The 14,765-nt window shown below is 48.9% G+C and overlaps 1 protein-coding gene across 9 annotated transcripts in view; it reads right to left on the minus strand.

Moving 5' to 3' along the window:
* Positions 1 to 12,235, minus strand: part of USP36 (ubiquitin specific peptidase 36) — a 35,026-nt gene extending 22,791 nt beyond the window's left edge. For 3 of the 9 annotated variants that reach the window (XM_066234493.1, XM_066234484.1, XM_066234489.1), the window contains exons 1-7: positions 11,938 to 12,082; positions 11,557 to 11,669; positions 9,869 to 10,032; positions 6,604 to 6,865; positions 5,860 to 6,081; positions 1,745 to 1,855; positions 1,086 to 1,188 (exon numbers count right to left, since the gene is read on the minus strand). In XM_066234493.1, the coding sequence (XP_066090590.1) occupies positions 1,086 to 1,188; positions 1,745 to 1,855; positions 5,860 to 6,081; positions 6,604 to 6,856 (689 nt within the window). In that variant the 5' untranslated portion in view covers positions 6,857 to 6,865; positions 9,869 to 10,032; positions 11,557 to 11,669; positions 11,938 to 12,082. Of the gene's footprint in view, positions 1 to 1,085; positions 1,189 to 1,744; positions 1,856 to 5,859; positions 6,082 to 6,603; positions 6,866 to 9,868; positions 10,033 to 11,556; positions 11,670 to 11,937 lie in introns of all 9 variants that reach the window. The other 6 variants (XM_066234487.1, XM_066234486.1, XM_066234485.1 and 3 more) reach the window with 6 other exon arrangements.
* Between the last annotated feature and the right edge of the window lie 2,530 nt (positions 12,236 to 14,765).

Consider the following 14,765-nt stretch of genomic DNA (forward strand, 5'->3'; position numbering starts at 1 on the left):
AGTTATGGTCTCAGGTGACTCTGCCCGGGGATCAGGACTGGGAAGCAATGACAGACAAGCTGTACCCACCTGCACAGCAGGTCACAAGCTCCACCACCTGCCTCTGCAGGCCTCTAGCCAGGCCACATTCCACACAGTCTGAGCTTCGGGTCACTCCCACAAGGAGCACGTGGAAGGCTCCTGGGGGTGGCTCCCTGGTGGCTATCCACTGCAGCGCTTATGCCCCCTCTCCTAAGCACTAAGTGCTGTCACCAAAGTTGGCCTCAGCTCTAGTCCAAGCTTGGGCAACAGGCAGGAAATAGGGAGCAGTTCCTGCCTAGCTTCTTTTGTCTGAACCCACAAACCCAAAAATGACATTGAAACCTTCATGACAGTAACTATTTGATAAAAGGGCACAAAGTTGTCAAGTGTCACATGCATTGGTCTACGCTCTCAAATTTGAAATTAGGAGACAGTAACTGGATGGAGTAAAAATGTCAAAAATCTTCATCTTCCTACCCTCAGCTTTTCCTACCTAGAATCAAATTCTTTCATAAAGACCTAATATTCCTACCACGCCGTCCTCTGTACTGGGGTGATTTTAAAAAGATAGGAAATGTCCAGTGAAGGCCCTGAGATCTGCTAAAGCAGTGGTTCTCAACCTTTCTAATGCCGTGACCCCGCAATACAGTTCCTCATGTTGCGGTGACCCCAAACCAAAAAATAATTTTGGTGGCTACTTCATAACTGTAGTTTTGCTAGTTATGATTCGGAATGTAAATACCTGATATGCATTATGTATTTTCCGATGGCTTTAGGCGACCCCGCTGGGGTCGCGACCCACAGGTTGAGAACCACTGTGCTAAAGCCTTCCCCTCTACTGAGCTGCAAGGACAGAGTGTGGCCACCACCATCTGTCCTGGCCACCACACCCTGGGCTAAGGGAAGGTACCAGGAGGGGCCTTTCTTGAGAAGCACATGCAGCCTCTTGTCTGAACTTCAGTTGGGTCGAGGACCCAGATGCAAACAGTTGCAGAGGAAGCTGCAGGGAGCGGCAGAGGGCTGGCCGCCTCCAGCGTAGAAAAGTGGGTAAGTGAGGCACATACTTCGCATAGCCATTCAGGCAGGCCTTTTGCATGGCGTCGATGGTGTACCGCAGAAACTCATGTGCATCCTCCTGGTTCCCAAAGCGGAAGTGCCGGGCGATCTCTGAGGAGGGAAGAGGCATTCATCAGATGGGAGTGGGGAGCTCCTGCCTTCTTCAAACGCCTGCATGAGTGTGCCCACCTCTCTGCAGACCTCTGCATAGGGCCAGTGGGAGATGAGCTCCGTGTTCACTGTGACATCACAGTTCCACAGTAAGACCCACTACAGAGACTGTAAGCCCAGAGCTGGCACAGCACAGGTGGATTCCAGTTATGTTATAGCCTATGCGATAACAGCCTATGTGATAGCCTATTCACATGCCACCACCTCTGTACTGCCGGGTAGGACATCTGACCTGGACACATGTGATCATTGGCAGAAGAGGCCTCCACTGCCCAGCGCTCTCTCATGCTCACCAGCCCACCCACAACACCCCCACATCTAGCCTCCCATCCCCCATAAAGTCATCTGCACAGACCCGGCCACAGCTGTCTGAAACCACAGCCCCTTTAGTGTGCACCATCATCCATGTACACCAAGTCACTGTTCTGTGAAGCCCAGGCCCCCCTCCAACTCCGCAGCTCCCACCGTGGCGCCAGCAGATAAGAAATGCATTTACTTCTCAGGTCTCGGATGAATGACACGGGCTTGATGGCATTACCGCTGTTGGCAAAGGCCTGGACAATGTGGTTCTGCATGATGCACAGCATGCAGAAGCTTCCCTGGTGACCTGTAGAGGGGGCGAGGAGATGAGTGAAAGTGCTTCCACTTGACATAGCAGCAGAGCCAGGGGTCCTGAGACCCCTGCAGCAGCTCAGTGACCATTGGGGAGCATCTGCTGTGCAAAGGCATTAGGCCATGACCCACCTGAGGCAAAGACCCTAACTCACCCCATCACCTGGGTGACCATTTGTAGGTCCTTCTTGTATTTTTTTAGTGTTACTTATTTAAAAAAAGAGTGAGTCTGAAGCTCGAAATGAAGTCTAAGGAAATGTTTTCTCTAACTTCCCAGCTGTACCACACAGTCAACAGGATAGAGCATTCAGGGCTTCCTGACACCTTGGTCTACCCCGCTGATCCTAGGAGACACCTGCTGCCCCATCAGAGCACAGAGAAATTCTATATAGCCCTACACAGTCAACATGCCCGTTCTACGAGCCACCCAACATAATATATGGTGCCCGATGGCAGCGGTGGGAGCAGCTGACCCCTAAACACTGAGTCCATTAACTGGGCTCTGTGAGGAACTATCTGTCCCCCCACCCAAGCCATTAGGCCAGACAGAGGCACGAGTGACCTTTATTTAAAATTATAAGATATTTAAATACAAAGAGAAGCACAAAGACTATCCCATGACCCAGCCCTCCCATCTTAGTTGTTTTCAACATAAAACACTCTGGTGTGATAGCTGAATCCCCCCCCGCCCCGTTCCTTCATCAGAGAAAACCACCAGCCTAAGCTGGGTCACCACTGCCCCATGGGTGTCCTTGGCATACATGTGCACGCCCCCAACAGTAATTGGCGCCACAGCTGCAGGTCAAGCTTCCTTTACTCCACCGTAACACACAGTGCGCATCACCCACAGCTGAACTGCTTTGCACTGAGCTTAGCCCACACTTCACACAAGAAGGTCTCCGAGTGGACGGAGTGCAGTCCATTATAAGCTCCACTGTCCCAAACCATGCTGCCCTGGACAACCCTATGCCTGTGCTCTTGTGTGCGTGTGATCTCGTCTCCAAGGGCAAGCAAGTCTTGTAGCCCCAAAGACATCACTATCCCATATACAGTGTTACCTTTTCAGAGACCCAGCTCCTAATACCAGATTCAACATTACTAAGTCACTCTCCCCATCCACACCTCCAATTACCCGGTTACCTAGACCCATCTCAAACTCAATAATGAAATGGTACGTAGCCTGTTTACTGCATACTATGAACAGAAATGCTCGTATTTGCACCTTGGAAAAAAAATGTTATCAGCAAAGATGTGGAGAAAGTGAAATATCCATGCACTGTTGGGAATGTAAATGGTATAGCCACTATGAAAAATGGTCGGCGGTTCCTCAAAAATTTAAAAAAAAGAATTCTCAGATGATCTAGCAATTCCACCTCTGGGTAATATACATATACACTGAGGGGAAAAGCAAGGTCTTAAAGACATATTTGAATGTCCATACTCACAGCATTATCACAGAGTAAAAATGCAGAAGCAAACCCAAGTGTCCAGAGACAGATGAATGCATTAGAAGTACTCTCATATACTGAGCTGTCCAGCAAGGGTTTTATTATAAATTCACTTACAACAGCAATTTTTGTGCACCTCATTGTTTGGTGTAGAGAAATTCCACTACCTTTTTGTCTACTGATGTCATGTACCCACTCTCAAGTTGCCCACTTTCTGATTTGTCTATGGGTCATTTGCTTTTCTGTAGAGAAACAGTGCTATCCCCTGCTTTCTCCCTCCTCTGTTACTGTTCTGGCAAGGACCAATGCACCTTAGACAAAAAGGGTATGCTTCCCACATTTTCCTACTTGGATTTTCTTTGTAGTTTTTTCCTTTATTCATTCTGTTGCTACTCTGCCAAGAGTTTATCATAAAATATGGTTTTGGCATCTGTGTTCAGGTGATTGTAAGAGTCACTGAGACAGTCACATTAGCACACACTCAGCACTGACCGTGAGCCAGCACCATCTTGAGCACTTTACGTGATGCACTGAGGCCCCACAGTCATGCTGTAAGGGAGGCAACAGGGCTGCTCTGCGGATGAGGAACAGGAAGCTTTAGAGGTCAGGCACCATCCTCGAGGACACAGAACCAGGGTGTGACTGCAGCGGACAGCCCCCAGGGCTGTGCTTAACTCAGAGACTTCCTGATGCTGGAGCACTGCTGCTTGAGGCTTTCAGAAGACTACTGACTCTGCTGGTTATTTTGCGCAGAACTCTGATGTCTATATAAGCTCACAAATAAGAGGTGACTGCAATTTCTTTCTCATGTTGTGCTTGGTTAATTTTGTAGTCCGAGCTATAAAAACCTCATGGAATGAGCTGGTGAGTTTTCTCTCTTCTCTAGAAAAGCTTATGAAGCCTTGAATAGTCTTGCTCTTAAAAGTTTCACAAAACTCACCTGACCAGGCGGTGGCGCAGTGGATAGAGCGTTGGACTGGGATGCAGAGGACCCAGGTTCGAGACCCTGAGGTCGCCAGCTTGAGTGTGGGCTCATCTGGTTTGAGCAAATCTCACCAGCTTGGACCCAAGGTCGCAAGGGGTTACTCGGTCTGCTAGTAGCCCCACGGTCAAGGCACATATGAGAAAGCAATCAATGAACAACTAAGGTGTCGCAATGAAAAACTAATAATTGATTCTTCTCATCTCTCTCCATTCCTGTCTGTCTGTCCCTATCTATTCCTCTCTCTGACTCTCTCTGTCTCTATAAAAAAAAAAAAAGTTTCATAAAACTCACCTGTATGTCATCAGTCTGGTGTTTCCTTCATGGGAAGATTCTGAACCACTGATTCTTTTCTTTTTTTTTTTTTTTGTATTTTTATGAAGTGAGAAGCAGGGAGGCAGACAGACTCCCCACATGCACCCAACCGGGATCCACCAGGCATGCCCATAGGGGGTGATGCTCTGCCCATCTGGAGCATTGCTCCCTTGCAACCACAGCCATTCTAGGGCCTGAGGCAAAGGCCACACAACCCTCCGCCCTCCTCAGTACCCAGACCAACTTTGCTCCAGTGGAGCCTTGGCTGCGGGAGGGGAAGAGAGAGACAGAGAGAAAAGAGAGAGGGAAGGGAGAAGCAGATGGGTACTTCTCCTGTGAGCCCTGACTGGGAATCAAACGTGGGACTTTCACACGCCAGACCAATGCTCCACTGCTGAGCTAATTGGCCAGGGTCTCAGTTTCTTTAATAGTTGATAAAACACTGGTATAAAAATAGGGTTATAAAATAATTGAATGTATATACAGGGTGGGGAGAAAGTAGTCTACAGTTGAGTACACAAAACACAGATTTTATTCTTATTATTTATTGTGTTATTTTCCATATAAAAAACTGTAAACCTACTCTCAAACCACCCTGTAGTTTGGAGGGTGGGTATCTACTGAAAATCCTTTTCCCTGTGCAGGTAATTATGTTTGCAGAAGTTTGGAGACTGTTACTCTACCTGAGTGATTTGTTTTCATGGCCTGTCCTGCAGCAGACACAGTAGTTTAGGTTTTTGTTTTTTGGGTTTTTTAAAATTTTTATTTATTTATTTTTTACAGAGACAGAGAGTGAGTCAGAGAGAGGGATAGACAGGGACAGACAGACAGGAACGGAGAGAGATGAGAAGCATCAATCATTGCGCGTTGCGACACCTTAGTTGTTTATTGATTGCTTTCTCATATGTGCCTTGACCACACGTCTTCAGCAGACCGAGTAACCCCTTGCTGGAGCTAGTGACCTTGGGTTCAAGCTGGTGAGCTTTTGCTCAAACCAGATGAGCCCGCGCTCAAGCTGGCAACCTCGGGGTCTCAAACCTGGGTCCTCTGCATCCCAGTCCGACACTCTATCCACTGTGCCACCATCTGGTCAGGCAGTAGTTTAGGTTTTATCAGTTACTAGGTATCATGAACATCACCCCTAAGTTTGGTCCAGGCTGTGCACTGGCAGCACCACCAGCACGTGGGTTTGTCTAATTTGGAGGCCAGCTGGTTCCGGGGACTCAGAACCCATTCCCTGCTGCAGTGACTCACAGTTACGAGCATGCTCCTTGGAGAGCAGGTAGTTGGCCAGCGGTGGAGTGTAGGTCAAGCACTGTACGGTCGAGTTTAGGAAGCACGTGTTGCCAAGGTTGTGGAGTCCAGCTCCAACGTGGTAAACTCGCTCCCACTTCAGAGACAGCTGCTCCACAGGGAACAGCACTTTCTGTGGGGCGGGGACACCATCGCCACTGCTCTCATACACATGCTCGCTGCCTGGGAGACAGGGACAGGGAAGAAAGGAGGGTGACGTTAAGTCTACGCACAGGCAGACCACAGCATGAAATCGATGATGTACATTTAGCATGCACTTGTCTGAACACGGCATTGAAGGCTGAATAGTGTTCCCATTTACTGGAAGTTCCTGGAAAGCTCAGGAGAAAACCCAGCCACCCTATGGGTCTTCCAGATTGCGTAGATCTAGAATTTAAGGTCCCCTCTGTGGACAAGAGGATGAGATGCACAAAATGATGGGCTGGAGGAACCAGGCCCTGGCCATTTGCAGCCCACCTGTTCAACATAAAAGGTCCAAGGAAACCTAAAGACACAGATCTTTCTGACCAATGCCATATCATTACCTCTGTAACTAAAATCCATGGACCTCCCCCTAACATACATATAATTCACAACTCTCTGACCATATTCTGCTTTGGTTCCTATTAATCAGTCAACGTTCTGTCTACCCACTTGGTCAACACAGAGTGAAGCCCCTTCTGCCAGCAAACTGTGCATCTGTACCCTGTCTCCTGGCCTGTGGTTCATCCCCAGTCCTGTGGCGAATGGCTCCCTCCGCTTTGGTGTTCAGCAACACGTATTTGCTCTTTAGGTATTCCAGCTGATAGGAGAAGCTCTTGCTGGCGGGCTCGAACTCAATCTTCTGTAAAAGGACCTTCTTTGCGGAGGAGGCCAGAAGCCTCCCCAGCTCTCCATCATCAGCTGAGTCCTTGCGGCTAGGTTTCAGAGCTTCCTTTAACTTATCGACGATTGGCATGGTGCATCACTATGGGGACAAAAAGGAACACAGAGCGACAGGTAACCAGGTCCCAGAACAAAGACCTCTGAAAAGCCCCTGCTTTGGTCATGACAAATGCTAGCCAACATGAAAGCTTCTCTGAATGGCTGCCAACCCTGCAAAGGAAGTGCAGGCCTGAAGACCCATTAGTGGCCACGTAGACACAGTGGAGCCCAGCTGCTTGTCTCAGAAAGATGAGGTGCCTCACCCTGGCTGGATAGCTCAGTTGGTTAGAGCATCGTAATGATACACAAAGGTTGAGGTTGACAGTTTGAATCCTTGGTCAGGGTACATATTGAAACAAATTGATGTTTCTGTCTCTCCCTTCCTCTCTCTCTAAAATCAATAAATACATTTAAAAATATACATATTTAATAAATAAATAAATAAATAAATAAATAAATAAATAAAAGAAGAAGTGCTTCCACAAGGAGCACCAGCTAGACAGGAGCAGCACCAGAAGGCCAGGTCACCTTTGTAGCCTACATCTCTTTCCACAAGCGTCATCCACAAGGGACACTGTACTTGAGGCGTCCATGTGGCCCTAATGTCTGCTCAAAACCAGGGTACACCAATTCTTATAAGATGCTCTGGTTACACACCCAAATCCATGTAACAAAGGATTTAGTCTGGCAAGTAAAAGGCACATACGTGGCAGCCCTGTCCTGTACTCTCCAAACCAAAGACCACGGCCACATGTGGCCACTGACTATGTGAAAGCAGACTACTCCGATGCGCTGTAAATGTAACATACACCAGATTCCAAAGACTTAGTATAAGAATATAAAATACCTCAAAAATTTTTAGATTGCGCCTGACCAGGTAGTGGCGCAGTGGATAGAGCGTCGGACTGGGATGCAGAGGACCCAGGTTCGAGACCCTGAGGTCGCCAGCTTGAGTGCAGGCTCATCTGGTTTGAGCAAAGCTCACCAGTTTGAACCCAAGGTCGCTGGCTCAAGCAAGGGGTTACTCGGTCTGCTGTAGCCTCACGGTCAAGGCACATATGAAAAAGCAATCAATGAACAACTAAGGTGTCACAATGAAAAACTAATGATTGATGCTTCTCATCTCTCCATTCCTGTCTATCTGTCCCTGTCTATCCCTCTCTCTGACTCTGTCTCTGTAAAAAATAAATAAATAAATAAATAAATAAAAATTTTTAGATTGCTTATGTGCTGAAAAGCTATCCTATATATATTGGGTTAAATAAAATAGACTGTGACACTTAATTACACCTGTATTTTTTAATGTGGCTAATGTAACATTTTAAGTTATATTTGTGACTTGCATTGTTAGACAGTGTTTGTACAGATTATCTCTTTATTTATTTATTTTTTTTATTTTTTTTACAGAGACAGAGAGAGAGTCAGAGAGAGGGATAGATAAGGACAGACAGAAACGAAGAGAGATGAGAAGCATCAATCAGTTTTTCGTTGCGACACCTTAGTTGTTCATTAATTGCTTTCTCATATGTGCCTTGACCATGGGCCTTCAGCAGACTGAGTAACCCTTCGCTCAAGCCAGTGACCTTGGGTTCAAGCTGGTGAGCTTTTGCTCAAACCAGATAAGCCCTCGCTCAAGCTGGCGACCTCAGGGTCTCGAACCTGGGTCTTTTGCATCCCAGTCTGATGCTCTATCCACTGTGCAACCGCCCGGTCAGGCCAAATTATCTCTTTAAAAGTGAGGGAGGAGCCTGATCTATGGTGGCGCAATGGATAAAAGCATTGACCTGGAATGCTGAGGTCGCCGGTTCAAAACCCTGGGCTTGCCTGGTCAAGGCACATATTGGAGTTGATGCTTCCTGCTCCTCCCCACTTCTCTCTGTCCTCTTTCTCTAAAAATAAATAAATAAAATCTAAAATAAAAAGTGAGGGAGGAGAGCCCTGGCCAGTTGGCTCAGTGGTAGAGCATTGGCCTGGCGCGTGGAAGTACCGGGGTTCAATTCCCGGTCAGGACACATAGGAGAAGCGCCCATCTGCTTCTCCACCCCTCCCCCTCTCCTTCCTCTCTGTCTCTCTCTTCCCCTCCTGCAGCCAAGGCTCCACTGGAGCAAGTTGGCCCGGGCGCTGAGGATGGCTCCATGGCCTCTGCCTCAGGCACTAAAATGGCTTCGGTTGCAATGGAGCATTGCCCCCTGGTGGGCGTGCCGGGTGGATCCGGTCAGGCACATGCGGGAATCTGTCTCTCTCTCTCCTCACTTCTCATTTCAGAAAAATACAAAAGAAAAATAAAAAAGAGTGAGAGAAGAGAGAAAGGACAGTGATGGGGGTACAAGAGTAAATGGTGCCTAAACTTAAGCAAAGCAGAGGTTGCAGCTCTGGAAGGCAGAAGGCTGTGTGTTCCATCACCTGTTAGTGATAAACTCTGGGGACAATTATCATGACTTCCAGAGGTCTTATAGTCTTTGTAAAACAGGGACAAACGTAGCACCAAAGGTGGGTGGGAAATTAATGGGACAACAAGTGCTAGGTGAAGGCTATGACTAGCTAGAGGAAGGACACTGGTGGGGTAACCATAGAAGTTACAACAAACAGGAAACCCTATCACCTGGTGGCTACAGCTGTATCTACTGCTTCTCTTCCTTACCCCTGTCTCACAACTCAACATCCCAGCCAAAGCTCAAGGACCATTCGAGTCACAGTTAGAAAAGTGTGTTTCTTAAACTGCTCATTCTCATCAGAAAAATAGTGACTCCCTCTGGTCCCCAGTGACCCGCCTGCCATATGAGTACCAACTTGTAAGGTGTACCCCAAACCTCTGCTCTAGTGAAAGAACCATTCAAGTGGATCATGAAGCATCTAATTTCATACATGGATCAAGTTTGTCTATAGAAACATCTGTAAAGTTCAGACTTGTAAAACTTTTTTAAAAAACAAGCAAAAGTTCTCCAATTTGAGGAAATAAAAGCACTTTTTGTAGGGTGGGGTCATCTAAGAGTCCCCACACTGATTGACAGCTGTTGGGTCATACATAGGAACCTGTGTGGCTTACCTGGCACATGTAAACTTGGGTGCGCTGCTGCTGCAGCATGGGGTCAGGTTCCTGTCCAGACTGGGCGGGTATGGGACCGGGCCCTCAAATGCACATGCTCCTTGTCTCTGGCCTGTTAACTCACCAAAGCTGCAAAGGTGTTTGGCCAGAATGCGCATCAGAACCTGTGGGATAAATAGAGCGTCCCATGAAGCTGTGGTGCAGAGCAGGAAGACCGAACACTTACCGGGAACAGTTGGCATTAAGGCTGGGGAACTATCGACAAGCATGGATCTAGGAAGAGTCGGGAGGGAAAATGAGTAAACAGCTACAGATTAGTTCACCCAGCTTGATATGAAAACATGGTTTGCTCAATATTTAAACCTTCATGTCAGTGACAACACTACTGAACAAAAATGTCCCCACATTTGCAGTCAGCTCCATTCTAAACTGCATCCTGAAAAGGAAGAGGTCATAGATAATGATCTTCAACTTTCAGATTTTATGAATCGGTGAAATAAAAAAAAAAATCAAAGGAGCTATAAGAATTGTCAAATTCTCACTTTGCTCAGTGTTGATTTTTCCCTTTTTAATTACCACCCACAAACACTATGATTACATAAAATTGAGGTACTTGATAACGTTTTAGTGTGAAAATGTTCAGATGTACAGTGTGGAGGGAACAGCACAGTGAACCACCTCGTTCGTCCTCTAATTCAGGGTCAACAATTATTACTATGCAGGACCATCCTGTCTCTTCTCCTGTCTCCAAAGGAGTTTACAGCAAATTTCAGATATATCATGTCTGATTTCCATGAATAAAAGCTTATCAACACCAAAACAAAGCAAACATTCCCTACAGGATCCCTGCTGCAGTCAAGACCCACATCTCACCAGGGACAGGTGAGGACTTCGTACCAGACAGATATGAATCCAAAGGCAAATGTGTGGGAACCCAGTAGCAACAGAACTTGGGAGATTTAACCCAATGTAATTCAAGACAAGTAACTTAAAGAGTACCTTCCTCATACCCCACTTCCCAATGTGGAGCCAGAGATTTTGAACAAGCCTAATTTCTCCAGTTCTGACAGAAAAAGCAACCTTTATGTCACCAGTTTCATCTGAAACAGTAAGCAAAAAGCTAAAGATGATTCCTCTCTGAGGGGTAGGAACCCACAGAAAAACGTCCTTGTTTCACAAGTATGCCCTTTGAGGTACACGCTGGGCAAACACGCTTCAACACTGGAAAGGATGCTCTCTCCCACCACGTTTCTTACCAGCCAATACCACTCCGCCCTGTATTTTTTCTACCTCCGAGAATGCTCACATACAGCGTTCTCAAAGAAAACACCACTCAATTCAAGCACATTCTCCTTCTCATCTTCGATATACCGCACTGAGGACTCACAGGGTCATCCACGTTCAGGTGGGGAGGAGCTTGGGATGGACAGAGAGGGGCCTCCCTGGGGCGCTGAGAGGGAGCCTCCAAGTTCTTCTGCAGAACACGCGGAGCACCAGTCCCCAACAAGCTGCGCGTCCCTCTCCTCGGAGTCCCCATTCTCCGCATCCCTTACAAAACGTCTGTTTTAGGATGCTGCTCTAGTTCCTAAGACCCCAGGGGAGACTCAAGATTACGCGACCAAAGCTATGTATTTTCATAACCCATATCCACCGTGACCACGACAATGACCGTGAGGAAGGTTACCTACCTTCTCCAGGGGTGCGCCTTTTCCATATCGCTTCCTCAAAGAAAACAAACAGGACTTCCGTTCTGCTGCCAAACAGAACGCTCTTCCCGATTTAACTTAACCAGGTCTAGATCCTGCGTAAAAGATGTTTCTGCACGTAACGAGCGTGTCCGACATCGACACAGGCCACTGCTCCTCCCCCGCCCGGGCTCCTGTGGGTCAGCTCTCCCCTCCACCACCGTCGGCGCTCGCGGGGCACAGGAGAGTGAACCTAGGGCGTCCCCGCGGACCCCCGGTTTCCCCGCGAACCGCGCAGCTCCAGGCCCTCCCGTAGACCCGAGAGCCCTCATGGATATGCGCCCACGTTTCCCAGGAGCGCCCCCGGGTGTGCCAGAGTCCAACCTCAGTTACCCGCGCCGCAGGCCCGGCGGAAGCCCTCCCCTTGGCCGGACGCACAGCTTTCCTCCGGTTCACGCACCGCCCAAACTCGGCCCCTTCCTACCCGTTCCTCGGCCGGCCCGTTGCAGCCCGCGGCGCTGGCGTCTGCTCGGCCCGGGCCTTGCACACTCACCATCCGGGCTCTCGGCGCTTCACACACGTGTCACGGCGACACTTAAAGGCGCCGCGACACGCGGCGAGCGCTGCGGAACACAGGATGGACGAGACAGCTTTAAGAGGAGGGGCTGGCCGCATTCCCTGCGCCCTCCTACAGCCACTGTACGCCCCAGAAACGTCACCTTCCCAGCCCGCGGAATGGCGCAAGCCAGCTACGCAATGGCGCAAGCACGCAGAAGAGGCGCCCCGCCCCCTTGGCGGGCGCTCCGCGAGTTCCCGTAGAGCACGTGAGGCGGCGCCGACTTCCGGGTCGGGAGTACACCTGAGGTCGTGTGTCAGCCGCGCCTCATTCGCACCTGCAATCACGCAGTGATGGGGAGGGCTAGACCTTACCATTTAGGGCTGGGGCTCACCTTCTAGGTCCTTTAGTGACCAAGACCCAGGCCGGCGCTATGGAGACAGCTGGCCCTGGCAAGGCAAGGGCGTTGGAGGTATATACAATTCCTTGACCCTCCTCTGTCCAGAAGCTGTCATCCGTGAGGACGTTAAGGCGTTGGATGAATGTTTGCAAATACGCGTAAAAAATAATTCCTTTCACTTGAAGCAGCTTTGTTGGCCTTGGACAGGTGGAGAGAGCGGTTTGCTAGCCTAACCTTTGGTGGTGTTCTTGTAAGTTTATTTTCCACTGAGGAAGAAAGAGGGCCGTAGCCACCATGTGTGGACAAGTAAAAGCTTTATTTAGAGCGCATCCCGGGTGAGGTTCACTGGTCCGCAAAACAGAGGCCAGGGAAGTTAACTTGCCCATCTTCCCTCGCAGGGGCAGGGTGTGTGTGTGTGGGGGGGGGGGAGAATTTATAGCTTCGGTAGGGTTGATATGTCCTGGCGACATTTCATTGGTTGACAGATTTTTCAAAATGCTCCTAGGCCGTTTCTTTTGGCTGTCATGGGTGTGGGTGGGTTCCACCAAAGTCCCTGGACCTGGCTCCTCCTGTGACAGTCCCCCATTGCCAGCTGACCTCACATCCCGATCTTTTATGTTAGATAGGGGCACTGCTATTCTGGTTAGGGGCGTCATGGGAGGGGAGGTCAGAGGGTGATGGCTTTAAGGGGAGTTGCGTATGTGGGTGTAGGAGCATCTGGTTGACCATGACTCTAGAAACCTTGCAGATGTGGCCCTGTAAGAATCTAAGAAAAAGAGCCAACATGAGTAATATGCTGATAATTAGAAGAGGGCTGTTGGGCAGATAAAATATATTATGCTCACTTTGTTAAAGATGGCGCTGCCCACATGGAAGCCCATCATCACCCAGGTGACTGCTTGGGATGAGTGTGATTGTATTAATGTGTGTTGGGGCCAGACTGTGGGCAGGCAGGATCCTTGTAGCCTGGGGCTTGGTTTTAGGACTAAGCCTTTCCCACCCTCTTTTTTTATTTTTATTTTTATTTTTTTATACAGAGATAGTGAGTCAGAGAGAGGGATAGACAGGGACAGACAGATAGGAACAGAGAGAGATGAGAAGCATCAATCATTAGTTTTTCATTGCACGGTGTCTGCAGGCCTTCAGCAGACTGAGTAACCCCTTGCTGGAGCCAGCGACCTTGGGTCCAAGCTGGTGAGCTTTTTGCTCAAACCAGATGAGCCCGCGCTCAAGCCGGTGACCTCGGGGTCTTGAACCTGGGTCCTCTGCATCCCAGTCCGATGCTCTATCCACTGCATCACCGCCTGGTCAGGCCTTTCCCACCCTTTTTGATGTGGGGTGGACTTTGTATCAGAGACTTCCCTATTTTGTATATTGGATTTTGTTTTGATTTCTGCATTATAAAGTGGGGCAGACTGGGAGCTTGCTCTCTTGGTTCCTGAGATTAGCATTAGAGGAGAGCAGAGAGAGGCCACGTGGAGGAGGCCAGGAGAAGCAGCTAATATGGCGGAGTGCTGAGGGAGAAGCCAGTTTGTGCAGAGTTTGTGCAGAGAGAAGGAGATGGGGAACAGAGGTGAATAAGGCTGGTGAGCTAGAAACCTTTGATTCTAGGAAAACTCGGATAAGTCAGTAGCTTTGTGAGCACTGAATGAGTGGGGTTTGGAGCCCAGTGTGTGTTTTTATTTGCCCGCCGGGTGCAAGCTAGGATTAAAGATGATGGCCCATCAGCTTTTGGCTCCATTGTGTCTTTACTGACTGTCCAAATCCAATGCGAACCTGCATGGGCCAGGCGGCTATGATAGTGGCCATGGATACTGGCTTTACAAGAACCTAGGACAGGGGCAGCCCAGGTGAGGATGGGTGGCTGCCACCAGGAGTTAAGCGGGTTGTAGAAAGAGAGGTGCTTGTGCAGTTTCTCTTGCAGACGGTTGAGGACATTGATGTTTTCTTCCACCAGGCCAGTCTCATTGATATAGTAACAGCTTTGTTCCCTGCTTTAATTCACTCTGGCGGCAGGTTCCCAGTGGGAGGGACAGGAGTAACAGGAGGATCTGCAGGGCCCAACCTTTTGGTGAGCTGAAGACAGGTGGGGCCCAGTGGTTCAGACTGCCAGCAGTCCTGCATGGGGGCAAGCTTGAGGCGAGAGACATGGTACCAAGGTGTTTGCCCTAGGAGCTTGGCTGCAGGAGTAGTCAATATTACCATGTGGGGTCCCATCCACCTGGGCTGTAGGAAGCCAGGTTGGAGTTCCCTTAG

Source organism: Saccopteryx bilineata, chromosome 6, assembly GCF_036850765.1.
Source record: "Saccopteryx bilineata isolate mSacBil1 chromosome 6, mSacBil1_pri_phased_curated, whole genome shotgun sequence".
Classification (NCBI taxonomy): Eukaryota; Metazoa; Chordata; class Mammalia; order Chiroptera; family Emballonuridae; genus Saccopteryx; species Saccopteryx bilineata.